At 41.5% G+C, this 27,012-nt stretch overlaps 1 protein-coding gene across 2 annotated transcripts in view; it reads right to left on the bottom strand.

The window, feature by feature from the left end:
* The window catches only part of usp32 (ubiquitin specific peptidase 32), a 221,474-nt gene that overhangs the window by 165,858 nt on the left and 28,604 nt on the right, over window positions 1-27,012 (bottom strand). For both annotated transcript variants that reach the window (XM_080210653.1, XM_080210654.1), the window contains exon 2: window positions 18,755-18,882. In XM_080210653.1, the coding sequence (XP_080066779.1) occupies window positions 18,755-18,882 (128 nt within the window). The remainder of the gene's footprint in view (window positions 1-18,754; window positions 18,883-27,012) is intronic.

The following is a 27,012-nucleotide window of genomic DNA, read 5'->3' as shown; positions in this document are numbered from 1 at the left end:
TACTTGGCCTCGGGAGACAGGAGTAGGAAACTTCCAAAAATGGCAGGGAGGGACTTAGAAGGAAAGCTCAACAGCTTCCTACTGCCACAGGATGTTCCCAATGGCAGGAAGGTGCAGCTGGTGGTGGACAACCAAATAATATCGATCAATTGGCTAATTTATGGTGATCTGCTGCCACTGCTGAATTGGGAGACCACTGGGTAAACAATTGTCATCTCCCAGCAAGGGCAACAACAATTGCTTACCCAGATCCCAAAAGCCGTGGCGGGGTCCTCCTTAATGGCAAATCCATATTCCACAGAGAGATCCTGCAGGAACAGCCAACCTTGCAGTTCTAGTCCCAGTGCAGGAAACTTCAACTCTCCAAGAGAGATCATGAAAAACAGCAGTAGGCCATGCCCTATTGAGCCAATTCTGCTAATTTAATAAGATCACTACTGATCTGATTGTTGGCTTAACTTCATTTTTCTAACTGTCCTGCATAATCCTTAAATCTCTTGATCAAAAATCTGTAACCCAGTCTTAAATATCTTCAATACCTAGCTTCCATTGCTCTCTATGGAAGAGAATTCCAAAGACTGGGACATGAACTTCCTCATCCCCACCCTAAAATGGGGGGCCCTTTATTTTCAAACTGTGCCCTCAGTTCTAAATTCTCACATGAGGAAATATCCACTCTACATCTATCCTGTCAAGCCATGTCTACATCTTCATGTTTCAATATGATCATCTCTCATTCTACTAAAGTCCAATGAGTATTGCAAGCCAACCAGCTCAATCTTTCCTCCCAAGTCAACTCCTTCAACCCAGGAATCAGCCTAAAAACCTCACTGAAGTGCTTCTGACACAAACTCAAGCAAGGAAGCCACAACTGTGTATAGCTTCTAGATAGCTAGGGCCTGACTAGACCCAAAACAGTTTGAAGAAAATATACCTGACCTTTGAGAACACCTCAAAATAGAGGTGCCTTCGTCCTCTCCCTGCAATCCTAGCAACAGCCACCTCTATCAGCTCAGGACCTGTTTTTGGTCCAGACAGTGCAATGTCATAGGTTTTACTAAGATTCTGTCCAATGCCTTGTTCGGGTACATAACTCAAAAATTGACTATTTATTTTGCTGGTTAAATGGCAGATTAAAAGATTTGTTGCTGGTACTAAATACATTGTAATTTAAGTAAGTGAGAACTATTACAATGTACTAAAAACAAGGGTTAATAGGCCATATTTTTTTTGGAAATCAAGTATTCCATATGACTAACTTTAACTTTCAATGTTACATTTTGGTGCTGAAGAGTCCCTTGAATTAATCAAGTGTACATTGACAAGTATGATTCCAAGAAAAGATATGGACAAGAGGTTCTACAATTTACCAAGAATTACAATAACTATTGATGGCAAACTATACATCATGCCACAGGATGTGGTGAGCTGATCAAAACCACTTGGCATTACACTCAAATTAATTCATTCTAAAAAAATTAAAAAGGATGATCCGTATATCTCATTTCCTCCTTTATTTGTTGCTTTTCTAATCAAACATTTAATGGCAGAAGATTTACCTTTAGTTTGAGTCGTCAATTATCAGCATCGTAACCTATCAGCAATCTTAAAAAAACTGATGTACTTTGATCAGAGCAACTAACCAACAGAGAACTTTTACTTGTTTTACATAACATAAGAAATAGGAGCAGGAGTAGGCCATCTAGCCCTACTATCCTTTCTGAGCAGGAAGAGTCTCTCCACCTCTATCCTATCCATCCCATTCATCATCTTATATGTCTCAATGAGATCTCCCCTCATTCTTCTAAACTCTAACAAGTACAAGCCTAGTTTATTCAGCCTCTCCTCATAGCTTAACCCCTTCAACTCTGGCATCAGCCTAGTAAACCTCCTCTGCACTCCCTCCAAGGCCAAAATATCCTTGCATAAGTACGGCGCCCAAAACTGCACACACTACTCCAGCCGCGGCCTCACCAATGCCCTATACAGCCGCAGCAAGACCTCCCTACTTTTATATTCAATCCCCCTCGCTGTGAAGGCCAGCATCCCATTTGCCTTCCTGACCACCTGCTGCACCTGCAGGCTGGGTTTTTGCGACTCATGCACAAGGACCCCGAGGTCCCTCTGCACCGTCGCCTGCTGCAGTTTTTCACCACGTAAGTAATAATCCTTCCTACCAAAGTGGACCACCTCGCACTTGCCAACATTAAATTCCATTTGCCAGTTCCTGGCCCATTCGCCCAGCCTATCTAGATCCTTCTGTAGACTCTCCACACCCTCCGCGCAATTTGCCATTCCACCAATCTTGGTGTCATCAGCAAATTTCGACACCATACACTTGGTTCCCTTCTCCAGATCATCTATATAAATGGTAAATAACTGAGGCCCCAGCACCGACCCCTGGGGCACTCCACTAGTCACCAATCGCCAATCCGAATAGCACACATTGACCCCCACTCTCTGCCTCCTATTTGACAACCAATCCTCTATCCACGCTAACACCCTACCCCCAACTCCATGTCCCCTGACCTTCTGCATACAAAAATAATTTTGTAGCCTTTTCACCCTCTATCAACTGACACCAAGTCACAGAGGAAGATTGAAAGTGAGGTTGAGGCAGGAGGTGGCAAAAGATTTGCCACAGATGATGGGCAGCACAGTGGCACAACAGTTAGCAATGCTGCCTCTCAGCGCCAGGGACTTGGGTTAGATTCCCATCTCGTGTCACTGTCAGTGTGGTGTTTGCACATTCTCCCCTTGTCTGTGCGGGCTTCCTCCAGGTGTTCCAGTTCCCAAGATATGCAAGTTTGGTGGATTGGCTATGCTACATCATCCTTTAGCATCAGGGAGACGAGCTAGGGTAAATGTATGGGGTTTTGGGAATAGGGCCAGGGTGGTATTGTAGTTGATGAAGACTCAGTGGCCAAACCCCAATCTATCCAATCTCTCCTCATAGCTAAGACCCTTCATACCAGGCAACATCCTGGTAAACCTTCTCTGCACTAAAGCCTCCACGTCCTTTTGGTAGTGCAGTGACCAGAACTGGACGCAGTACTCCAAATGTGTCCTAACTAGCGTTCTATACAGCTGCAACATCAGACTCCAGCTTTTATACTCTATACCCCATCCTATAAAGGCAAGCATACCACATGCCTTCTTCATCACGTTCTCCACCTGGGCTGCCACCTTCAAGGGTTTGTGGACTTGCACACCTAGGTCCCTCTGTTTCTATACACTTGATGGCCCTGCCATTTATTGTACAACTCCCCCCTACATTAGTTCTTCCAAAATGCATCACTTTGCATTTATCTGGATTAAATTCCATCTGCCATTTCTCTGCCCAATTTTCCAGGCTATCTATATCCTGCTGTATTGTCCGACAACGTTCATCGCTATCCCCAAGTCCAGCCATCTTCGTGTCATCTGCAAACTTGCTGATAACACCAGTTACACCTCCTTCCAGATCATTTATATATATCACAAATAGAGGTCCCAGTACAGAGCCCTGCGGAACATCACTGGTCACAGACCTCCAGCGGGAAAAAGACCCTTCGACTGCTACCCTCTGTCTCCTCTGGCCAAGCCAGTTCTCTACCCATCTAGCCACTTCTCGTTGTATCCCATGAGCCTTAACCTTATTAACCAACCTGCCATGAGGGACTTTGTCAAACGTCTTACTGAAATCCATATAGACATCTATGGCCCTTCCTTTGTCAACCGTTTTTGTCACCTCCTCAAAAAACGCCACTAAATTTGTAAGGCACGACCTCCCTCTTACAAAACCATGCTGTCTGTCACTAATGAGATTGTTCTGTTCCAAATGTGCATACATCCTAAGAATCCTCTCCAACAACTTCCCTACCACAGACGTCAAGCTCACCGGCCTATAATTACGTGGGTTATCCCTGCTACCCTTCTTAAATAACGGTACCACATTTGCTATCCTCCAATCCTCAGGGACCTCACCTGTGTCCAATGAAGAGACAAAGATTTCCGTCAGAGGCCCAACAATTTCATCTCGTTTCCCTGAGCAATCGAGGATAAATGCCATCAGGCCCTGGGGATTTATCAGTTTTAATGTTCCCTAAAAAACCTAACACTTCCTCCCTCGTAATGGAGATTCTCTTTAATGGGTCAACACCTCCCTCAGACACTCCCAGTCAACAAGTCCCTCTCCCTCTCCTTTGTGAATGCTGATGCAAAAATATTCATTTTGGATCTCCCCTATTCCTTTGGGCTCTAAGCATAATTCCCCTCCTTTGTCCCTGAGAGGTCCGATTATTTCCTTGATAACTCTTTTGTTCCTAACACATGAATAAAATGCCTTAGGATTCTCCTTAATCCTGTCTGCCAAGAACATTTTGTGACCTCTTTTTGCCCTTCTAACCCCCGTTTGAGTTCTTTCCTACTCTCTCTGTATTCCTCCAGAGCTCTATCTGTTTTCAGTCGCCTGGACCTAACGTACACCTCTTTTCTTTTTAATCAGATCCTCAATTTCCCTGGTTATCCACGGCTCTCAAATCCTACCTTTCCTATCCTTCCTTCTTACAGGCACGTGCCAGTCCTGCAGCCTTATCAACTGTTCCTTAAAAGACTCCCACATGCCAGACGTGGACTTACCCTTGAACAGCCTCTCCCAATCAATGGCCACCAATTCCCGCCTAATCCAGCTATAGTTAGCCTTCCCCCAATTTAGCACCCTACCCATATCCTACCCTATCCTAAAGTTAACAGAATTGTGGTCACTATTTGCCATGTTCCCCTACTGAAACTTTGGCAACCTGACCAGGCTCATTTCCCAGAACTAGGTCCAGTATAGCCCCCTCTCGAGTTGGGCTATCTACATACTGTTCCAAAGAACTTTCCAGCACGCATTTTACAAATTCCTCCCCGTCCAGACCCCCAGCCCTAAGCACTTGCCAGTCTATACCAGGGAAGTTAAAGTCTCCCACTACGACAACCCTATTTTTTCTGCACCCATCCAGAATCTCCTTACATACGCGTTCCTCCACTTCCCGTGGGCTGTTGGGTGGCTTGTAGTATACCCCGAGCGTAGTGATTGCACCCTTCCCGTTTCTGAGCTCCACCCACAGCGACTCATTACATGACCCTCTGCACCGCTGTAATATGCTCCCAAACTAATATTGCCACTCCACCTCTATTAGCCCCTCCTTTGTCTTGCCTAAAACACTTATACCCCGGAATACTCAACTGCCAGTCCTGTCCTTCTTTTAACCAAGTCTCCTTCACCGCAACCACATCCAAATTCCGCATAAGCATTAAGGCCCTAAGTTTGTCCGTCTTACCCATTACACTCCTTGCATTGAAGCGGATGCACTCCAGACCCACTCAGGTCATCCTCCTCCAGAATGCTCTTCTTCTTAACTAGCCTTGCCCTGGGCCCCAGCTTGAACCAGCCTCAGTGCTTACTGACCTACTGTTTTGACCCCCACTCCCCTGCCACGCTAGTTTAAACCCTGCTGAAACGCTCTAGCAAAACTCCCAGCCAGGATATTTGTGCCCTTCCAGTTAAGGTGTAACCCATCCTCTCTGTACAGGTAATTTAACTTTTCATCAGAAATTTGGTGCCTTGAGCACACTCAGTGCTGAATGAATTCTCAGCCTAGATTGTTTGCTTAAATCTTTAGTGTGGGATTTGAGCCTGCAACCTTCTGACTTAAAACCAATTCAAGATAGCCATTTACTTTGCAGGAAACATATCGCCAGTTTAAACTTAGTCTTGGGAAAACAATGGTTGGTCACATTACAAAACTAAAATTTATTAAAACTGGTATTGAATGGATTGGTATTCTGATCCAGTCTTTTTCTTAATCCACATCACCAAATATTATTCTGCAAAGGTGATAAATAGGTGTGAAAGAAATCCCATTTATTTGTACTTATTAATATTGATTTGATGTCTCATCTTGTGCAATTGTGATTGTACTAGTACTGCTTGTGAATTTCAATGAATTAACTTAAATGGAATAAAAGCTCGAAATGCATTACACTCAGAATGAAAGGAAATGAAAATATATCAGGCATTTTTCCTTTCTCCAAACTCCCTCAATCCCCTCACAAAAACTGCATGCTGCGTAAGAGACAGCAGCTTTCTGATATCTTTTATGTTCTATGCCAGTTTTACATCCATGAGTTATCACAACCAAGCCTACTCTGCCATCTATATATTTGGGCTTAGTAACAGCGATCAGAATGTTATTTAACTCAAGCTCCAAGATGTCTTTCTATAACTTTCCTCATTTGCAGTCAATCAAATTGCAGCTTTTTTTTCAAAAATCAAGTGATATACATGTACGTAGAAAACTATCAGACTGGATAGTGAACAATCAATTAGATGTGAAAGCTGCAATGGCTCAACTAGTTCAGACAATTCATAGCTATGCTAAGCAGACTAGAAAGACTAGTTTTAATACTTTGTTTGTGCAGAATTAAAGGATCTCAGCTGGGACAAAATTAGGGGACAGAAGGCAGAATCAACCTCTCATGACAGTACATCCTTACATTTACTTCCTTTGTGCATAATACCCAATCCCATCCGTTGTCTGTTGCATTCTAGGTAAGCACATGAATGGTCATTTTATTAAGGAATAGCTGGGTGAGTGGTTTCCTTTAGAGATGTAATCTAACACCAAATCAATGTTCACAAAAGAAAAAGGAAAAATTTGATGAAAAAGGAAATAATGCCCCTCCTCATGACTACTCTAGAGGGCAAGGTGGAGAGCTCCACTGCAATACAGTAGCAGCACAGTTGCCTCCAAAACAGGTGAATACCAGCTCAAAGGCTTTTGCTCCTCATATGGCAGTAGAATCACATTTACATTACGTGAATAATTCCCTCTTAATAAATTTGCACAGGAAAGCATGGTAGTATGCGTGTTGATTTTAATATGTACGATATCTGCAGGATCGTGCTCTTTGTGATGCAAGTGTAACATAGAAACATAGAAGATAGGAGCAGGAAGAGGCCATTTGGCCCTTCAAGCCTGCTCCACTATTCATTAAGATTGTGGCTGATCACCCTTTTGGAGGTTTTCATAATCATGGTCACAGCCTTGGGTGATGTCATTGCTGGAAGGAGAGGAAAAAACTGGGAGCTCAGGTGATTTATTTTATTTTGCTAAGACGTTTGATAAGGTTCCCCCATGGTAGGCTCACGAAGAAAGTAAGGAGATGTGAGGTAGAGGGAAATTTGGCCAATTGGATAAGTAACTGGCTATCTCATAGAAGACAGAGGGTGGTGGTGGATGGAAAATTTTCAGACTGGAGACCAGTTACCAGCAGTGTACCACAGGGATCAGTGCTGGGTCCTCTGCCATTTGTGATTTTTAATCAATGACTTGGAGTTGGGAGCTGAAGGGTGGGTCAGTAAATTTGCTGATGACACCAAGATTGGCGGAGTAGTGGATGAGATGGAGGGCTATTATCGGTTGCAAAGAAACATTGATAGGGTGCAGAAAAGTGGCAGATGGAGTTTAACCCTGATAAGTGTGACGTGATTCATTTTGGAAAGACAAATTTGAATGCGGATTACAAGGTCAATGGCAGGGTTCTAAGGAACATGGAGGAACAGAGATCTTGGGGTTCATATCCACAGATCTCTGAAGGTTGCCACTCAAATGGATAGAGCCGTGAAGAAGGCCTATGGTGTGTTAGCGTTTAACAGGAGATTTGAATTTAAGAGCTGTGGGGTTATGCTATAACTGTACAGGACCTTGGTGAGACCACATTTGGAATATTGTGAGATTAACTCACTATAAGGAGGATGCAGAGGCATTGGAGAGAATGCGGAGATTTGCCAGGATGCTGCCAGGTTTGGAGGGTAGGTCTTATAAGGAAAGGTTGAAAGAGCTGGGGCTTTTCTTTATAGAGCAGAGGAGGATAAGAGGCGACTTAATAGAGCTTTACGAGATGATGAGGGGGATAGATAGAGCGGATGTTCAGAGACTATTTCCTCAGGTGGATGTAGCTGTTACTGGGGGCATAACTATAAAGGTGAGAGATATAGGAGAGATGTCCGAGGTAGGTTCTTTGCTCAGAGTCATTGGGATATGGAATGGACAGCCTGCTGATAGTGGTCGGACGCTTTAGGAACTTTCAAGCAGTTATTGGATAGGCACATGGAGCACACGGGATTGATAGGGAGTGTGATAGCTGAATTGTGGTTTCGTACAAAGCTCGGCACAACATCGAGGGCCGAAAGGCCTGTGCTGTGCTGTACTGTTCCATGTTCTATGTGACCGAAGCTTTCAGCTTTCAGTTTTGTTTTGGCTGCAGTGTTAGAGGCAGTCTTAGAAGCAAGCTGAAAATAAGTCTCTTTCTCTCTCTTTTGCTTTGAAAATTTTACCAGTTAGCTGAAAGAAAGGGTTGTTATCATGCTGCAGTAATTAATCTGTGCTTTGGTGTTTTGGGGAGCTGATACAGGCTGCTCTAAGTTTTCAAGATCATTAAAAATCAGCATTCAACCCAAGGAACTGGATTCTAATATCATGAGCTTCAGCCCGTACAGTGATAAATCTGTTTGAAGGATTATATTTATTGGAATTTTTGGTTTTGATTGGATCATCACATATATTCATTAAGGGTTATACATTGGTGGTGTTTGTTGTTTTTATTTGTAATTGGTATACGTTCTTGTTAATTTTTTTCACTATACATGTTTATATTCTTTAAAAAAAATCTTTGTTTGATAAAAGCTCCCTAGTCCATCTTTTAACTCACACCTGAAGTGAAGCATCTATGCTCATCCTAGCCAAATTCAAGATGCAGAGCTTATGATTCAGGCAGGCTTCATAAAATATTTTGGAGTTTCCAACCTGAACCATAACAGCTTTGAACTATAAATGCTAATAAGCAACTTTTTACTTAATAACCCAATGTCTGTTAAAACATTTCACTATTTCCAGACAATCTACTTACAGTACAAATATCCATGAACTCAATACTAGTATTTGCACAAATTGAGGACTGAAACTTTGAAGATCTTTCACAGAAAGATGTTCAATCTAAAGTGAAATAACATGAAATTGCATTTTGTATGAAATGCAAAAGCATGGGATGATACTGCATCTTTCAGAAATGTACACGTGTCATGTTTCTTGCGCAGGATTTTTTTTAAGTATAGATGGCATCCTCTTATTACTGTAGCAGCATAATTGATCTTAATTACTGGGATGCTTACTTTAATACAGACTAATGCAAGACTGCTATGTTAGTGTTTTCCTGAGGTTTTTCAGAGTGGAATTGATTTGGTTTTTGACAGGAAAAGGCATGTGACAGGGTGGGGCTTATGCTCACAGACAAACACAATTCAGTTGTTGCTGGAAGCTGTGAAAGTAGCACTTTGACAATTGGAGACAGATCTCTTTCTTTGAAGTCCTGCTGTTTGAAGTTAGATCTTTGCTTGGAGTCTGCTGTGTGGGAGTCAGAAGACAGGTGCCTTTCTGTATCTCCGCCCATGGATAAGGGGTTGGAAGTCTAGCATCCATGTGAGTATATTGGTTTTTGATGCTGATTGGTTCCAAAGTAGGATTTATATCCATGGGAATATTTCTTAGATTGGGACTATGGAGATATAGAGCTGTTAAAGTATTTTAATTGCTAAAAGTTATGCCAATTATTATTATATCCTAACTTTGTTCTTAAATAAAGTTTGTTTTAATAACCAACTACCTCATGTGTCAACAAAATCACACTTGGAACAAAACAACAAAAGTGTCATACTAATGCCAAAATCAAAAACTAGGATCTAGGCTAACTTCATAATGTACCTTGGAGTTCTTGATCTGGTCCCTAACATTTACAAAGAGCCACAGCAAGCCTTGGAAAGCCAGCAGTTAATGAAACCTACCAAATATTTCAGCCATTAAAAGAAATCTGTCCTTCATTTCTGGGCTACGTAGAAACATTTCAATTCTGTACTATAGCAAAATTAGAAACTTTTGAATGGAAAAATTGTTTACATGTTCTTAGAGTAGCACATAACAGATATTTTATGTTTCATATCAGAGCTAAAAAACAAAACTACTGAACTGATTGCAACCTAAGTCATAACGAAGGGGTGAGTGGCTTCACTTATCCAGTTCTATATTGTAACACTCAGCTGAAGCCTCATTTACATATTTGCAAAATCTCAGCCAGCTTATCGGAAAGGATCAGAACCGAAATGAAGTATTCTTGTGTCATCAGCCACTGCCATATATGAACTCTTATTCTCACTTTCTCAAAGTACTTTCATTTGTTAGCAAATCTAAACAATTTTTAATGTATTCAGATATCAAATATCCAACCCAGTGTCTTGGTTTAACTTATTCAACACAAGTCGTGATCTTCCCTTTGAAAAATAGAAGATTACAATAGACATGAAACTAGATTTTACTGTAGTTTAAGTTCAAATTTAAAATTTTTTTTTAATCTATTTGTGGGACCTGGCATCACCAGCTGGCCAGCATTTGTTGCCCATCTCTTGTTGCCTTAAGGCAGTGGTGAGCTGCCTCTGGAAGTGCTACAGTGGATTGACCCACAATGCCATTAGAGGAAATTCCATGATTTTGACCCAGCGGCTGTGAAGGAATGGCAATATATTTTGAAGGGTGACCTAGTGGTCAGCACTGCGACCTCGTAGCACCAGTGAACTGAGTTGAATTCCAGCCTTAGGTCACTGTCCAAGATTCTTTGGGGAATTTCTGCAGTGCACCTTGTAGATAAGACACATTGACACCCTACACCACCAATGCTCAGTAGCAGCAATGTGTGTGGTGGGATGTCAATCAACTGGGCTGCTTTGACCTGGATGGTGTCAAGCTTCTTGAATGCTGTTGGAGCTAAAAACTTATCCAGGTAAGTATTCTATCATATTCCTGACTTGTGCCTTACAGATGACAGACAGACTTTGGGGAATCAGGTGGTGAGTTACTCGCCATAGCATCCCTAGCCTCTGAGCTGCTGACTTGTGAAGGGTTTTAAATGGCCAACAGATTGAGGTCAGGGCATGCATTTCCCCAAAAAAGTGAAAGACAGAAGTGGCAGCATTTGGGAACCATGGACAACAAGGGAATTGGAATCTTAGTCAAAAGGAAGCACATGATAGGTTTGGGAAACTAAAAGCTGAAGAAGTCCTGAGGAGTATAGAGATATTGGGAAAGAACTTAAATGCAGAATTAGGAGGGCTAAAAGGGCCCTGAAAATGTCTTCAGCAAACAGAATTAAAGCAGAATCCCACAAAACTCATCTCCAAAATCCATGGCTTAGGGCATGACTCCTCCAACTGCGATTGGATCCTAGACTTCCTAAACCACAGACCATAATCAGTAAAGATAGGCAACAACACCTTCTACACAATTATCCTCAGCCCCAGTGACCGAAAAGACCACGTCCTCAGCCCTCTATTATACTCCTTATACACTGATGACGGTGTGGCCAAATTCTCCTCCAATTAGATTTTCAGGTTTGCTGATGACACCAGCATAGTGGTTCAGATCTCAAACAATGACAAGACAGAATACAGGGAAGAGATTGTGAATCTGATCAGTTAATGCAATGACAATCTCTCCCTCAATATCAGTAAAACAAAGGTGATGGTTATCGACTTCCAGAAGCATTGTGGAGGACATGCCCGTCTAGATCAATGGGGATGAAGTGGAAATGGTTGAGAGCTTTGTTTCTAGATTTCCAGATCACCATCCTGACCTGTCCTGGTCCCTCCACTCTGTGCTATAGTTAAGGTGACCCACCAATGCCTCTACTTTCTCAGGAGGCTAAGGAAAATTTGGCACACTTGCTATGACTCTCACCAACTTTTACAGATGCACCATAGAAAGCATCCTTTCTGGATGCATTATAGCTTGGTATGGCTCCTGCTCTGATCAAGACCTCAAAAAAAATACAAAGGGTCATGAACAAAGCTCAGTCCATCACACCAACCAGTTTTCCCATCCATTAACTTTGTCTACACTCCCCTCCTGCCTCAGAAAAGCAGTCAGCATAATCAAGACCCCATACACCCCAAACATACTCTCTTCCACCTTCTTCAAATCAGATAAATACACAAGTCTGAGGTCACATATCAACAGACTCAAGAACAGGTTCTTCCCAGCTGTCAGACTTTTTAATGGACCTAATTTATATTGAAGTGTATTAAATTCTCAAATACCTTAGCTATGATTGTAACACCATATTCTGCACCCTCTCCTTTTCTTCTCTATGAAGATATGCTTTGTCTGTAATGCACACAAAACACTTTTCATGCATACTAATGCATGTGACAATAATAAATCAAATCAAAAGAATCGCAAGGCTTTTTATGCACGCATTAGGAGCAAGAGTATCAAAAAAGAGAGTAGACCCACTTAGGGACAATGGAGGGAAGTTACACATGAAGCCACAGGAAGTGGGTGAGATCCTGAATGAGTATCTTGCTTCGGTACTCACCAGGGAAAAGGATGTGATGGATGGAGGTCAAGGATGGGTGTGTGAACGCACTAGAGAATGTCAATATATCGAAAGAGAAAGTTTTGGGCATCTTAAATTGCATTAAGGTAGACAAGTCCCCAGGGCCTGGGATCTATCCCAGGTTACTGAAGGAGGCAAGGGAGAAATAGCTGTGGCCTTAACAAATATCTTCACATCCTCTTTGACCGCAGATGAGGTTCCAGAGGACTTGAGAATAGCTAATGTTGTTCCCTTGTTTATGAAAGGAAGCAGGAATAATCCAGGAAATTGTAGGCCAATGAGCTTGCCTCTGTAGTGGGAAAGCTTTTGGGGAAGATGCTGAGGGACAGGATACATGCACATTTGGCAGAAAAATGACTAGCTAGTGACAGGCAGCATGGTTTTGTATGGGGAAGGTCATGTCTCACCAACTTGAGTTTTTTTTGAAGTGGTGACAAAGAATTGATGAGGGGAGGGCTGTGAATATAGTTTATATGGAAATAAAGCGTTTGACAAGGTCCCACATGACAGACTGGTACAGAAACTAGAATCGCGTGGGATTTGGGGTGGGCTGACTAGATAGATACCCAGTTGGCTTGGTCATGGACGACAGTAGCAGTGGAAGGGTGTTTTTCAGAATGGAGATCTGTAGCTAATAGTGTTCTGCAGGGATCAGTGCTGGTACCTCTGTTGTTTCTAGTAAAACGATCTGGAGAAAAATGTGGGTGGTCAGATAAGTAAGTTTGCGGATGACATGAAGATTGGTGGAGTTGCTGATAGTGCCAAGGATTGTCACAGAATACAACAGGATGTAGATAGATCGGAGACTTGGATTCAAATGGATATGGAGTTTAATCTGAACAAAATGAGAGGTGATGCATTTTGGAGGATCAAATTCAGTTGTAAATTATTGGGTAAATGGCAGAACCCTTCAGAACATCAACAGAGCGGGGTCTGCGCATGTAGGTCCACAGTTCCCTAAAAGTAACAACATAGGTGGCCAAGGTGATTAAGGCGGCTTATGTCATCTTTGCCTTCATCAGCCAGGACACTTGAGTACAAGAATTAGGAAATCATGTCGCAGGTATACAAAATCACAGTTAGGCCGTGTTTGGTGTTTTGCGTGCAATTCTGGTCACCACACTACCGGAAGGGCGTAGAAGCTTTGGAGAGAATGCAAAGAAGGTTCACCAGTTTGTTGCCTGGTCTCGGGGGTGTTGACTATGAGGAAAGATTGAATAAACTAGAATTGTTTTCACTGGATAGATACTGAGGGGAGACCTGATAGAGGCCTACAAAATAACGAGAGGTATGGACAGTCGGAGGTTCTTTCCGAGACGTAAACGACAACTACAAAGGAGGCACAGCTTCAAGGTGAGAGGGGGAAAGTTTAAGGAAGATATGGAGTGGAAGTTTTTCATGGAGTAGTGGGCGCCTGGAATGTGCTGCCAGAGGTGGTGGTGGAAGCAGACACATTAGCAACGTTTAACAGGCATCTGTGCGGGGACATGAATAGGAAATTCAGAAGGATACAGACCAAATAAGGGCAGAACCTTTTTTTGGTTAGTTAGGACATCACAATCAGCATAGGCTTGGAGGATCAAAGGGCCTGTTCCTATGCTGTACTTTGTTCTTTGTAGGCACTGTATTTATGTGGAGAGTCCAGCTGAGTTCCAGGTCAGTGATAACCCCAAGGATGTTGACAGTGAGGGATTCTATGATGGTAACACCGTTGAATGTCAATTATCTGCTTTCACACTCAAAATCGTGTTTATTCCCCTCCGCCGATCCTGGACAGGTGGTCTCTGGCTTGATTATCTCTCGGGAAACTTTTAGACAGGTTTTTCAGTTTGAAAAACAATTAACATTCATAGTTGAAAACGAGGAGAAACTAAACAATTTGAAAGAAATAATGGGAAACGTCAAAACTTCCTGCAGCTTTAAGAGAAACATCACATATAAAAGACAATTTTCTATATGCAAAGCAGTGACATAATTGGTTAGTATGGTGACTGAGCTGAGAAAATAAACTAAACAGTCTGAACTTAGAGGGCTTGAAGAATCACATTTCCAAGATAGAATGATTTGTAGGATCACAAATGATTCTTTGAGAGAACATCTTTTGCTTGATGTGGATCTCACAATGAAAATAGCAATAAATATCTGCAGAGTGGCTGAGGCAACAAAATGCCAGATTAAAACATGTGACAGAAGTGATTGCACCTCAAATTCAAGCAGCGAGTGCTGAGGAAAAACAAATTGACAGCTTGAAGGTAAAAAATAATAAAACTGCTACTGATACATTTAAATGCCATTGATGGGTAACAATTACCACTTATGGTAAAGCAGTGCAAGAATGTTGATGAGCCAAATTACTTTGCACAGGTGTGCAAATTGAAGAAAGTACACAATTGCGGCTGACGATGTAAACAGAATTGAAAATTTTCATTTGTGCAGTAATTCCAAATTCAAAAATTGCCAGCATGATGGTGGATTTCAAGCAAACGTCATTCCCATTAAGTCTACGTCATAAGATAAGCAAAGGAAAACAGCTAACTACAAAACTGAAACTGTCTACTTCCACAGCTCAAAAATTTGCTGTAGGGGGCCAACGCACACTTAAGTGAACTACAAAAAACTCTCAAGGAGTTCCATTCATAGCAGTGAAAAATGACACCACACGCATTCTTGGGACCAAGGCTCATGAAAATCCCCAAAGTTAATCAAGAGAATGATTGTCCAATGACATCTCTAGTGATTAAAGATTGGTTCCTAAAAGGAGGACACATCATCAAGATTGACAAAACTGCGATACCCAAAATATATCCACCCAGGAAAATACCAGTAATGTTGAAAGATTAACTGAAAGCAGAGTTGGACAGAACAGAGAAACTTCATAAGAAAATCAAAGATGTGACAAAGTGGGTTTATCCAATTGTAACTGGGGAAACTTCAGATAGGACTCTGTGTCTGTCTTGATGTGGAGATGCCGGGATTGGACTGGGGTAAGCATGTCTTGATCCCAGAGATCTAAACCAGCAAGTACAAAGAGAGCATGAGCAACTGTCCACAGTAGTAGAGAACGCATCTAAGATAGATGATGCTAAATACTATTCAGTCCTAAATATGGTCAAGATGGACAAAGTTCCTATCTTTGTACCATCAGCACCATTTGGGTGCTACAGGTTTTTACACTTACATTTGGTATTAATGCAACTCAAGGTGTCCCACAAAACAGTGAAACAGCTGCTTGAAGAGTTAGAGGGCATGCAAACCTATGTTGATGATGTGTTGGACTGGGGAGTCACATTAGAAGAACATACCACAGACTGAGGCAAGTGCTAGCAAGAGCTAGAGAAAGGAGCTTTAAGTTGAAGGAAAAATGCATGAAATCAAGTACTTTGGAAATGCGCTAACAAGAGACTGAAGCCAGATCAGAATAAAATTGAAGCAATGAATACACCACCTCAGAATTTAAGATTTGGCAAAGGTTTTTGGGCAACATGACTATCTTGGCAAATTCATTCTGCACGTCAGAGCTGACCAGACCAGTGTGTCAGAGAGCTTCTACAAAATGACGTGGAATGGCAATGGAAACAAAATTATCAAGAATCTTTGACCAGTCTAACGAGAACACCGACCCAGACACCAATGCTGAAGTAATAAGATGTCAGTCAAGATATCAACGAACACTTCAAAAACTTGCCTAGAAGCTGTCCTCTTGCAAAATGAAGCACCAGTGGCATATGTTTCAAAGGCAATGACTGAATCACAGCAGCATTATTCCCAAATAGAGAAAGAAATCAAGTTTGGCCCAGATGCTCCCACCAGCTTCTCTATAGCAAAAATTTGGAGGCCGAGTCTGATCATAAGCCTTTGGAAGCTGTACTTCAAAAGCCACTGAATTGTGCACCACAGATGATTACTGTATCTGCAGAAGTACCAGGTCAGAGTTAAATACAAATCAGACAGAGAAATGTACATCAGACATTGAGTTCAAGGAAGCAACCAAGGATGATGCCACCCTGAATTAACTGCAGCAATTTGTGAAAAATGGGTTGGATCACACATTAGAAGAATCCTTTCTGCTGTACTGGAGTGTTGGAACTTTTGAGGGGAACTTCATGTAGCAGAGAGGAATTTTTCCAAGGGGAAAAAAAGATAATTCCTGCACCACTGAGGAAAGAAATGCCACAATTCAAATGAAAGTCAACTCAGCATACAAACATGCAGGAGAACAGCTCACTAATGTATTGGCCTGGAATGGGAGCACATATTGAGAACACGGTAAATGCATGTGCAGTGTGCCAAAAGAACAGCAAATCACAACAAAATAACCACTTCAACCATACAAGTGTTTCAGAGTGGCCCTGACAGAAATTGGCAAGGACTTTTTCATTCTTTACAACAATGAATATCTACTAGCAGAAGATTATTACTTCAAGTTTTTTTTGAGACTGTGCTGCTGAGAAAGAACAATATGAACATCACTATAATTAATCATTTGAAATCAATCTTTGCCTGCCACAGTATATCTCAAGTGCTCATTTCAGACAAAAGTCCACAATTCTCAGGCACTGAATTTCAGTAATTTGCACAAAAATGGGAGTTTTGCCACGTTATTTCAAGTTCCAAATGTCCACGATCCGACGGAGTGGTGGACGGTACCGTACAAACCTTAAAAAAAACCTGTTGACAAAGGCAAAGGTGGACAGAGGAGACCCCTACCTGGCCCTGCTAGACTTTAGGAATACTACAGAGGGCACTGATTCATTTCCGGCAAAGGGGCTTGATGGGGACGTGATTAAGAACTAAGCATTCAACTTTGCCCCAACTGCTATTTCTGCAGTCAGCCACAACATGCAGGATATGCTTAAACACAGACAGAAATAGAAACAATATTTTGATTGAGGAGCCCGACATCTGTCTGAACTGAACATGCAAGATAGTGAGGATTCAACAGGAAGGGATCAGAAATTCTGCTTGTCACTGGAATCACAGGAGAACCAAGGTTTTACATAGTAAACCTCTAGTCTGATAGCAGTAAAAGGAGAAATTCCTACAGAAAACAAATGTAACATGACCGTGCTCTGAACCAAAAAAAGTGTAGCTGAAGATCAAGAACTAGAATCCAGTGAAACAACAGATAACCAGACAAAGCCTGAGTCCTGAAAACCAAGGTGACAATGCTGAAGCAGGTGCCTTTGTCCTTCAAAATCATCTGTTTTGGCAAGTCAGTGGAAGAATTGTAAAAAAAGCCACAGAGATACAAAGATGAGCAAAAGACAAATCAGACTGATCAAAATAGGGTGCAAAAGAATAAAGATATTTTGCATACTTGAGTAGACTATACTCCATCTATTCTGTTCTAATATTAACTAATTCAGTGTTTTTGTGTTTTGAAAATGGAAAACGTCAGAGAGATTGAGTAGTGGATTCTAGTATTAGACATAACAGCACATTCAATACTTCATGGAGTTACCGCACCTGGGGATCAGATAGCACATGTAAATATAAGCTGAAACTAGCCTGCAGGCCTGCATAAACGTATACATATTCTGTTCTTCATAAAATTAGTTAACAATAATGAGAAACAACATAAAACACCATATCCTGCCCCTCAGCTGATGAATCAATACTCCATGTTGAACACCATTTGGAGGAAGCAGAGTGGCAAGGGCTCAGAATGTACACTAGATGAGGGACTTCAAAGTCCATTACCAAGAGTGGGTCAGTAGCACCACCACAGACAAGCTAGTCAAAACCAAAAGGACATAGCCACTAGATTGTGTGCCACAGGAGGAACCTGCAAGAGGGAAAAACATACTTGATCTCATCCTCACCACCTGCCTGTCATAGATACATCTGTCCATGAAAGTACTGATAAGAGCAGCCAGTGCACAGTCCTTGTGGAGGCAAAGTCCTGTCATCACACTGAGGATACATTCATTATAGTAATGCCACATAACACACTGAATGGTCAGTATGGCTTTGTGAGCCATACTGGATAAACAGTCTATTCCTATTTCTTCTATTCTTGGAATAACATTAGATTTGAATCAACTTTGGCAGAACAACTATAAATGTGCCACGTATACGTACATCTGCTAAAATGTACAGAAAAGTTTTAAAACTCAACCTTATTCAGTTACCTGCCTTCCCACATGAAAATAATCCCAGCGGTTTAAATTGCTCTGGAACTTCCACATACTATGTGAAACATGACCTTAATCTTGCTAGCACTGTTTGGGTTTCTAATTTATGAAATTATTGCATTCACACCACACAAATACATTCAAAAACTCACCTCTGCAACTTTAGGTGGAACCCCATCTCCAAGTACTTCCCTGACAAAGGCTTGTTGGTTCATATAATAAGAAAGTCCACTGGTTCTCTTGAAAGCATCCTTTAATCTTTTCAGTTCTACATCTGTAACTGTATCAAAATGAAATATCAGTTAGCATTCATATACTGTACAAAACTGCAAAGATTAGTAGTGATTTTTTAACCAAAATTTCACATTATATTTTGTGTTAAAAAGTACTGATGTTGTGCACAAATTTCAAAAATGTTTCAAATTCTGAGCTAGCCTCAAAATTCCAACCACAACGAAACAGAAAATGAAATGGTGGACTGAAAAGTACTTCTTCCAGATTAAAATGTACATACTTTCTACCAGTACTGCTTAGGCATTATAAATATTTGTGAATTGTTAATATTTGTTTATTTTAGCAGACGCAAATCACTGTATTGAGTGTGCAATTGAAACTAATAGCATGGCATTTGCAAAAGGCAGAACCGTGTGCGGGCTCTTGACAGCTGCAAGGACAAAAGCAGCTTTGAAAATGGAAATAAACAGTTAGTAAGATAGCTAAAAAGAGGTTTTTTTTTAAATAAAAGAACTTATCGGCTATTAGCTATTTTCATGGGAGAGAATCTCAAGAATGGAAAGCATTCAAAGGCTATAATTACCCACCTAGCCAGCTGGTGGAAACCTGTGACCAACAGTCATTGTGGGATGTACTTGCAGTTGGTTCATCCAACACTGCCTCACATTTAACACTCAATCTGAATCATAGTTCTAATAATTTAGATTTACTTGACCCTCTTGTCGTGTTCTCCTTAAATGGAGAAGCACCTGATGAAATCACATGGAGTTATGTTTTAAGGTAGAACAAGTCATCATGATTGCACTCCAAAATGGAAGATTGCTGGTTGGGTCTCTGCACACATTATTAAAGCATTTCAGTATCACACAGATTAACTTTGAGTGCCATTACATCAATTCAAATTCACACCTAGTGATCATTGCACTATATATTTCACATTTACCTCAAGTTCACCTCCCAAATTCGCTTTTACTTTAGTTTGAAAAACTTCTCACCACTTTTTTCTCAGTACTTAAAATATTGAGCAGAATGTCCCTTCCAAATCCTGCAACAGAAATATTCAAATTCCAAATAGCCAGTCTCTTGAACTGTATGCCCAGGAGGAAGAAAACCCATGCAAAGTCTGTGTTTAATATACAGACTTCACTCCACTCATCAGTAACTTTGAAACATCAATGCTTTGCATCCACCTTTTTTAAAACTTCCAACAACTGGTGAAAAATGCAAGATGTACAATTTAAGATCTATTTTTGTATAGTGCAATCTACCTCTGCTTTTACTGACTGTTAAGACAGGATCATTGATTTTAGAGGTATTTATCCTGAAGTCAAATGCAGCGATGGAAACCAGCAGGATTGGATTTATCTAGCATTGAAAATTATTTTTAACAGATTACTAGAAACAGATTTAGCAGGTTATTAGAAAATATCAACATTTATTAAAACAAATTGCTCTAAAGTTTCACAGAAGCACAAATTCAAAAATGTTCATTCCAGCATGCCAAAATTCAGACTGTACTTAAAAAATTCTCATTTTAGAGTTCAAGATATTAGAGTTCATTGTATAAAAGCTGATATTTTCACTCAACAGTCTGCAAAACTAAAAACATTCTTTTACACTATGTCCACTTCAATTCTGACAGTCCCTTTAAAAATGTTAGGCTTCTTAGCAGAAGGAGAAATTTGAGTTATATAGGAACTTTTATAACCAAGGACAGCAATCTGCATGGATAAAATTATTCCGTAAGAGTCCCCAAATCCTCGTCTTGGATGTGAACTATAGCAACTTCTTTGACAGAAAAGTCAACCAGCACAAAACAGCCAAGTTCAGTGAAATCGACCTCACATCATAAAGTTGACTTACATCAGATGGTAGGCATGGGCATTAGTGAATAATTATTAATTCTGGTTGAACTACCAGGATAGTAGAGCAGGAACTAGACGAATCATGGTCCATTTTCATATAGCAACTCCTATTCAACAGTGCACCAAAACAACTTTTCAGTACATTTTGCCTGTCTGTACTCAATGATTTTGCATAACCCTTGTGGGTCCTGCTTTGTTCCAATGGTACTCATTAGCTAATCAATGCTAAACTGATTCAAGTACAGTGAAACACTGCACATTCTGACAATTTACCTGTTTATTCATCCAATGCCCATCTTGATTCCTGTCACATGCTTACCAATTTAAAAAAAATCTACATTTACTTTGGCAATTACTGTGATCATTTTGAACACTTAAATTGGCAGGAGGAGAGAAGTGGGGCTGATGGCACCAACACTAAAGAAGTAATCTGTGCATCTTAAGGGCAGGAAGAAATCAGTCTGGAAATTCACCCTCAACCTCTCCAACCCAGTGGAAGATGGGATCCTCAAATACTGCAATTTTGGTTTTCTTCCCTAGCTTGTCTCTAGGGTTTCCTTCACTAGTGTCCCATGGTTGCGTTTTCTGTAACAGGAGCAAGTTCTTGGGGAGAAAGTCAAGGTTGGTAGGAAGTCCAGAAACCTGGGCAATTTCATCCACGTTGACACTGAAAAACAAGATTACTGTCACCTCAGCCAAAACGTTCTCCAAGAGATACCTGAAGTACCTGAACAAAACGTAGCTGAAAAAACCAACATACAGACTGCAAAAAGGAAAGCTACGAATTCCACTAATTCCAGATCAGCCAGGATGAAGAATCAGAAACAGAGTTGAAGTGGACTTTGCATCTTGGGGTTGAGGACTCATGTACAGAAGTCAGTTTTTCAGAGAGCATTCTTTAATTAACTAATTAATAAAATCACTATTTTCACGGTGAAAAAATCCCTTTTCACTGAAGAGACATCCAATGTAAAGCTTTATCCAGCATGTATTTTAGTGGTACTTGAAGTATGGATAACACACCTCTTTTACAAAAATGCTCATGAGCAAAGGGTTTTTAATTATAATGGCAACAATCTTGCTATCTTTTTTATATTAAGCGCTAGCCCAGCTTCATAGTTTCTCCTACCCTTCTTTATCAACTTCTTTGTCAATCTTTGTTGACATTTAAACCTCTCCCAATCCTCTTCTCGCCCACTACTCTTAGCTACTCTAAACACCTCCGCTTTTAATTTAACACTTTCCTTCACCTCCTTCGTTATCCACGGCTTATTACCTCTCCTCCTACTGTCCTTTTTGACTATTGGAATAAATTTCCGCTGAGCACCAAGAAAGATCTCCTTAAAGATTCTCCACTGCTCCTCAGCAGACCTACCTTCCAATGCGCTCCCCCAGTCCACATTCACCAATTCTTCTCTCATCCTACCGTACTCCCCTCTGTTCAAACAAAGGACGCGCGTCCGGGAACGCACTTTCTCCTCCTCCATCTGCACCAGAAACTCCACCATACAATGATCACTCTCCCCAAGAGGATCCTTCACCGCAAGGTCCCTAATTCTGCCCGCCTCATTACATAACACCAGGTTGGTCGCTTACAGAATGAGAAGGGGGACTTAGTGGTAGGGGATGGGGATATGGCTGAGGTCCTGAATAACTTTTTTGTTTCTGTCTTCACGGAGGAGGACGTGAATAATTTGCCGGGTGTTAGAGATGGAAAGGTGATAGGACTGGAGGGTCTTAATGACATTACTGTTACAAGAGAGGCGGTGCTCGACAGACTGGAGGGGCTGATTGTGGACAAGTCGCCAGGACCGGATGGAATGCATCCGAGGGTTCTGAAAGAAATGGCGGAGGTGATAGTGGATGCCTTGGTGGTTATTTTCCAGACGTCGCTGGATTCCGGGGATGTGCCGGAAGATTGGAAAGCGGCTAATGTTACGCCGTTGTTTAAGAAGGATGCCAGGCAAAAGGCAGGGAATTATAGGCCGGTTAGTTTAACGTCTGTTGTAGGTAAAATGTTAGAATCCGTCAAGGAGGAAATAGCGAGGCATCTTGAGAGGAATTGCTTGATAGAGCAGACGCAGCACGGTTTCATTAAAGGGAAGTCGTGTCTGACAAAATTACTGGAGTTCTATGAGGATGTGTCTAGGGCGGTGGATAGAGGAGAGCTGGTGGATGTGGTCTTTCTGGATTTTCAGAAGGCGTTTGACAAGGTACCTCACAAGAGGTTATTGCAGAAGGTCAGGGGACATGGAGTTGGGGGTAGGGTGTCAGCGTGGATAGAGGATTGGTTGTCAAATAGGAGGCAGAGAGTGGGGGTCAATGGGTGCTATTCGGATTGGCGATTGGTGACTAGTGGAGTGCCCCAGGGGTCGGTGCTGGGGCCTCAGCTACTTACCATTTATATAGATGATCTGGAGGAGGGAACCGAGTGTATGGTGTCGAAATTTGCTGATGACACCAAGATTGGTGGAACGGCAAATTGTGCGGAAGGTGTGGAGAGTCTACAAAAGGATCTAGATAGGCTGGGCGAATGGGCCAGGAAATGGCAAATGGAATTTAATGTTGGCAAGTGCGAGGTGGCCCACTTTGGTAGGAATAATGGTAGGAAGGATTATTACTTACATGGTGAAAAACTGCAGCAGGCGACGGTGCAGAGGGACCTCGGGGTCCATGAGTCGCAAAAACCCAGCTTGCAGGTGCAGCAAGTGGTCAGGAAGGCAAATGGGATGCTGGCCTTCATAGCGAGGGGGATTGAACGTAAAAGTAGGGAGGTCTTGCTGCGGCTGTATAGGGCATTGGTGAGGCCGCAGCTGGAGTACTGTGTGCCGTTTTGGGCGCCGTACTTACGCAAGGATATTTCGGCCTTGGAGGGAGTGCAGAGGAGGTTTACTAAGCTGATGCCGGAGTTGAGGGGGTTGAGCTATGAGGAGAGGCTGAATAAACGAGGCTTGTACTCGTTAGAGTTTAGAAGAATGTGGGGAGATCTCATTGAGGCGTAAAAGATGATGAATGGGATGGATAGGATAGAGGTGGAGAGACTCTTCCCGCTCAGAAAGGACAGTAGGACTAGGGGGCACAGCCTCAAGATAAGGGGGGGGCGGTTTAGAACGGAGTTGAGGAGGAACTTCTTCACTCAAAGGGTGGTGAATCTCTGGAATTCTCTGCCCGTTGAAGTGGTGGAGGCTGCCTCGCTAAATATTTTTAAGACGCGGGTTGATGGGTTTTTGATAAGAGAGGGGATTAAGGGTTATGGGGAGAGGGCGGGAATGTGGAACTGAACCACGACAGATCAGCCATGATCTTATTGAATGGCGGGCTCGAAGGGCTAGATGGCCTACTCCTGCTCCTATTTCTTATGTTTATGTTCAATCGGGAACAATGAGACAATTTTTTAAAAATGATTTTTTAAACAGTCTATTCATACCTAAAGATAAAAGAAAATAATTGAAATTATATCCCAACATTATTGTTTGGAAATTTTGCTGTTAAACACCTTGACACAAGCCAAAAATGTTGTGAAAATCCTATGCATTGTTCACAAAGCACCAGGTGGCAGACAAGAAATAAAAACAATATGCCGGAAATACTCAGCAGTTCAGGTAGCATCTGTGTGAACGGTTCTGGCGAAAAGTTATCCTGACTGGAAACTTGAACTCTTTCTCCACAGATGCTGTCTGACCGGTTCAAGTATTCCCAGTTTTTTTTGTTCTTATTTCAAATTTTTGATTTCATTTATTGTTACACGTATTGGAATACAATGAGAAGTGCTGTTTCATGCACACTATGCAGACAAAATACACTGTTCAGAGAGTACATAGGGGAGAAGGAAAGGATAGGGTGCAGAATATAGTGTTGCAGTTACAGATAGGATGGAGAGAAAGATAAGATTAGCATAGAATAGATCCATTCAAATGTCAGATGGTAGCAGGGAAGAAGTTGGTTTGTACGTGTTCTCAGACTTTATACCTTTCTTTGATGGAAGAATGTGGAAGAGTACAATGGGGTGCATGGGGTCCTTGATTATGCTGGCTGCTTTTCCAAGGCAATAGGGAATGTAGAAGGAGTCAATGGATGGGAGGCTGGTTTGTATGACCAGGGCTACAATTCACAACCCTGTGTAGTTTCTTGCAGACTTGATCACAGCAGAAGACACACCAAGCTGTGATCCATCCGGAAAGCAGGCTATGGTGCATCTGTGGACTTGCTGAACTTCCTCAGTCTTCTGAGAAAGTCGATGCACTGGTGGACTTTTAAGTATAGCATCGGTGTGGTGGGACCACAACAAGTTGATGACGTGAACACCTAGAAATTTAAGGCTCAATAACTTTTTGCTTTGTATTGGGTGACGGAAAAGATCTGACATCCCTAATAGTATCCCAGAGTAACAGAGCATCTTAATTTCAAAGCAGAACTGTTCAATTGTTTACAATTTTAAGTAGCAAATTTAGGCAGAATTATAGTTTGAAAAGGACAGGTTCTTATACTTATTTTTAAAAAGTTTTGCAATCAGATAAGGCATTGCCAAATAAAATTTTAGCCTAGATTAAATGTTTATTTGCATAGTGAAGTTGAAGCCCAAACCTTGTGACTCCAAGGAGAGTGCATTAGCAAACTAACCCAGATAACGAAGAAATAATTTGCATTTTACATTGCACCTTTCACAATCTGAGGACATTCCAAGCACATTACAACCAAGTACTTACATTAATGTTGTGACAGTATTTTAAAAGCTCTAACAAAAATTAACCATAGACAGTACCGACTATTGCTAAATAATCATTGAATGACTATGAAATTAAAGGTATGTTTAAACCATAACACCTGGTGATATCAGCAGACTATGTAGCTGCTTAATATATTACTATCCTGTTTATGGATACACCAAGGTTTTACTTGAAAAATTCTGAATTAGGGCATATGCTTTTGGAAAAAAGGGCTATAATGTATATTTAGCTATTACAACAGGAAATGCTTCTGTTTTGAGAAGATGTTAATGATCTACTGCGCAGTACACAAGTAGGGTGCATAATAACACCAACACGTTTATGCCTAGATGATTGATGCATATTTACATCCATAAATTTCCATATGGCTGTTCCCATTGTCAAACTGGTAATAAAATGAGGAAAAATCCAAAAACACATCAAACCAACCTTAATTCGTAAAGTGCAAACTGAACCAAGTAGACAAAACTTTCTATAACCAAGGTGGTTTACTCCATTTTGTTCCATCATCAGGTCAGGACCTGACACTGATTTGATTGTATTTACACTAACAGGCATGGCACAACAAAACTGAATTGCATCACTGATCCATAATTATGTTAAAGAAAAAACAAATTCAACAGTAAATCATCCATATTACTGCTTCCAGTCCCACAATAAAATTTTCACATAACACAAACTTATTGCTGGATTCCTGAGACAAGTATCTAAAAGTTCATTCTTTTGTCATGTTCTTAAAAAAATGATTTTCTGCTGAACCAAAAGGAAAGCTGCTACAAGTTGGTGCTGTCTAGTAAACAAGAGATTCACAGTTCAAATCACAGCGCCTCAGCAAAACATGGCATTTTTAGGAAGGTCTTGTGGTGCAGTGGATATTATCCTGCCTCTCAGCCAGAAGCTCTGGGCTGGCCAAGAAAGGTGCCAACAGATTGAGTATCAACCTGCAAAAGCAAAGCAGTATACTGGTCAGCCATGTTTTATGCAGAATGGCACTCCAAGCTATAGGCCTTTGGTGACAGGTTAGTGACTTGTTTGAGGTAAAAACTAGTTATGGGAACAAAATGAAAGTCTGCCTTGTGCACCATTAGGAAACTGAAACAGCAATAACTTTCATGGATAATCATTGCTGTTTAAAGCAGCACAGTGGTTGATACTACTGCCTCACAGCATGAGGAGCCTGGCTTCAATTCTAACCCTAGGTGACTGTGTGGGGTTTGCACCTTCTCCCGAGTCTGTGTGGACTTCCTCTGGGTGTCCCCGTTTCCTTCCACAGTCCAAAGATGTGCAGGTTAGATGAAATAGCCATGCTAAGTTGTCCCTTAGTGTCCCAAGATGTATATTTAGGGAAATTTGTGGGGTAAATGTGGGATTACAGGGATAGGGTCTGGGTTAAATACTTGGTGCAGACTCACTGGCCTCCTCCTTCATTGTAGGGATTCTTTATAAAAGTTACATGAGCACAGACAGGGGCAACCCTTTTTCTTTGGAAGCTACCAACGAGAACAAAATAATTAATCTCACATCTCATTGTACAGATCCTTTTTTTCGGGGGGTGGGGGGGGGGGGGGGGTGGTGGTGGTGGTG

Source organism: Carcharhinus amblyrhynchos, chromosome 23 (assembly GCF_965287045.1).
Source record: "Carcharhinus amblyrhynchos chromosome 23, sCarAmb.v2.hapA, whole genome shotgun sequence".
NCBI classification, from domain to species: Eukaryota; Metazoa; Chordata; class Chondrichthyes; order Carcharhiniformes; family Carcharhinidae; genus Carcharhinus; species Carcharhinus amblyrhynchos.
The sequence above is the reverse complement of the archived record's forward strand: the minus strand, read 5'-3'. Positions and strand labels throughout refer to the sequence as shown.